The following is a 2,569-nucleotide window of genomic DNA, read 5'->3' as shown; positions in this document are numbered from 1 at the left end:
GGTGTGCGTTATTACTGTGCATTATCACTTTTTAATGCACACCCAGCAGCCAATCAGAATTGAGTATTCACCCAGACCATGGTATAAATTAAATTAACGCTAATTAAGTCATTTGTTTTGTCTGTTCCTGAGTTACAACAATCTGAATAAAGAAATACCCAGTAATAAAATTTTAAGCTTAAAATTCTCTATAAATGTCCTTCATCATGTAGAAAAAGGCTACAAGAACACGGTTTTCATCAGAGTGGGTCTTTACGATGTTTTTTTGTAAACCAATCGGTTGAACAATAAAGTTCTGCTTTAGGCTGGAGTTAGACAATTCAATGCTGAGTCCACATCTAATCCAAGTTTAGGAAAAGTGTTACCAGTTTTACAGGAATCAGAGCAACATTTCTAAAGTGAGGTTTCATGAAGTAACTAGGGCTGCCACGATTATTCGACTAATCGACGACTAATCGACTATTAAAATAGTCGACGAATAATTTGGTCGTCAAAGCGTCGTTTTTTGTTTGTTTTTTTTTTCCCCTTGTTTTGATCTTAAAACTACGGTTCGCGCGTCCTAATGCCGGTCTGCCTTTGTCTTTGTCACACATGCGCAGTGGTGCTAATCCGGTCAGCAGTGACGTAACAGGAAGTTCTCGATAGGCTCATAACAACACGCTAGCTCGAAGATGTGGGAAGCAAAAGGAAAATAAAAGAGGAAAAAGTGTCAAATGTAATTTCTACAAGACAGAACTCGTGTTCCATGAGAGCACGATGGCGATAAATGATCACCTGAAGATGAAGCATGTTGTGACTGAGTTTGATCACGCTGAACAGAGGGCTTCGTTTAGCTAAGCTAACATCCCCGCTAACACAGCTAGCGCTGCCGCGGCTGTCATTACTGCGCTGTTTGGAGATGAACCAGAAGATCTGCAGGAGATCCGTGTCTACGGCGCTTCTGTCTGCATAGTGAACGTTTCATTATCCGCGCTCTTCTAACCAAACGCCGCGAGGACGGCGCGGATAACGAGTTTACACTGGAAATGAACCACTCGTCCAAGGCTTCATCCATATTCCGCCGCAATCACGTCGTTAAATTCGAAGAGCGGATTATGAAACGTTCACCCCGCAGACAGAGAGGCTGTGTGTCGGTACGGATCTGCAGCAGAGTTATGGAACGATTTAAAACTATGAGTCCCAGAAGTGAAGGAGCTCACCTAAAAGTCCAGAGCTAAGTTTACAAGTGTAGCTTTACATTATCTGGATTAAGCTACAATTAAATGTAACTTAAAGACACAACAAACAGCAAAACAACCACAACATTAAAGAAGTAACACAGAATTATGGGTTCTCCCCCAAACTGAACAATATGAAGTATCGGTCTGCGCATGTGCAGTGGATGTAGGAGGTGAAAGAATGAAAGTACTGTTGTTCATTCTAACATCCCATGCTTTTCTCCCTTTTTAAAATATAAATTTCCCCCTTTTTATTTATTTTCTTTGTTTATATGGGCATCCTCTGGTTTTATATGTATAGGAATATATTCAGTTCAAATATGTTATTCGTGTTTTGCTTTAATAAATAGGCCTCAGTCAGCAAATATTTTGAGTGTGTTTATATCTGCTAATAGCTTTTGAAATACTTTATACATGTTTTATTAAATATATGTTTTAAAGCTTTAAAAAAAGAATTTCAGGGTTTTAATAAGTTTTCTGTAGTTGATTCAGATTACCTCATTTGATTTAAGTCTTGTTTTAATGTCAGAAACAAATTAAGGAGAAAAGCTGCAGATTAATTAAAAGATTAATAAACTATTGTCTTTATTTTAGTTAGAATATAGCTTAAAGACCTCAAGTTTAAAGATAATGATGGTTAAGATGAGTGTTTTACATCCAGTCGCCGCACGAACCGATTAGTCGACTAATCGAAAAAAATAATCGGAGATTAGTCGACTATTGAAATAATCGTTTGTGGCAGCCCTAAAAGTAACATGCTTGAACTTCTGAAAAAGAAACTGTTCCTCGACTCAGAAGATAACAGTAACAACCATAAGAGTTCAGGCAAACAAAACCCAATGACTTCATCTGAAAGCTCAGAACACAACGTCAGAAACCAGTGAAAGAAGAACACAAACTGAAAACACGTCATATTTGTTTCAATGAGCTTCAGCCGATGGTCTTACCTTCACTGGAAGATCCTATTAGGTCAATAACAACATAGACTTTCCCCTCCGGCTCCAGATCAACCTGCAAACAACCAGACGGATTGGAGATGTAAAGAGAGCAGGAGGAAGTTCAAACTCAACACATTTCCATCAACTCAAGTCTGACCTTCAAAAAGATGACCTATAGAAGCCTTCACTATTAGTGGTCAGTCACAGTTTGAGTATCTGAACATATTTCCACTGTACCATTGTTAAAAAAGTACAATTTTGTATTTTTTTTCTTAAGTTTCTCTCTGTTGGAGTACCAGGATGACAAAATAAATTGTCAGACGGTTTGATTTTTAAACCTTTATAAGAAGTTTGTTTGCATTAGGGCTGCTGATACTAAGAAAACTTGTGATGTGTGATATTAGTAGAGACGTA

General features: G+C 37.9%; 1 protein-coding gene across 8 annotated transcripts in view; it reads right to left on the bottom strand.

Annotated features, from left to right (window-relative positions):
- The window catches only part of LOC112161503 (protein kinase C epsilon type), a 118,975-nt gene that overhangs the window by 51,741 nt on the left and 64,665 nt on the right, over nucleotides 1-2,569 (bottom strand). For all 8 annotated transcript variants that reach the window (XR_002921896.2, XR_004949131.1, XR_002921897.2 and 5 more), the window contains exon 2: nucleotides 2,165-2,228. Coding sequence is in view for 4 of the 8 variants with exons in the window: in XM_024296668.2 (XP_024152436.1) it covers nucleotides 2,165-2,228 (64 nt within the window). In the remaining 4 variants the exon portion in view is untranslated. The remainder of the gene's footprint in view (nucleotides 1-2,164; nucleotides 2,229-2,569) is intronic.

The sequence above is a fragment of the Oryzias melastigma genome, linkage group LG15 (assembly GCF_002922805.2).
Source record: "Oryzias melastigma strain HK-1 linkage group LG15, ASM292280v2, whole genome shotgun sequence".
Classification (NCBI taxonomy): Eukaryota; Metazoa; Chordata; class Actinopteri; order Beloniformes; family Adrianichthyidae; genus Oryzias; species Oryzias melastigma.
Note: the sequence above shows the minus strand (reverse complement) of the source record. Positions and strands in the feature narration are given on the sequence as shown.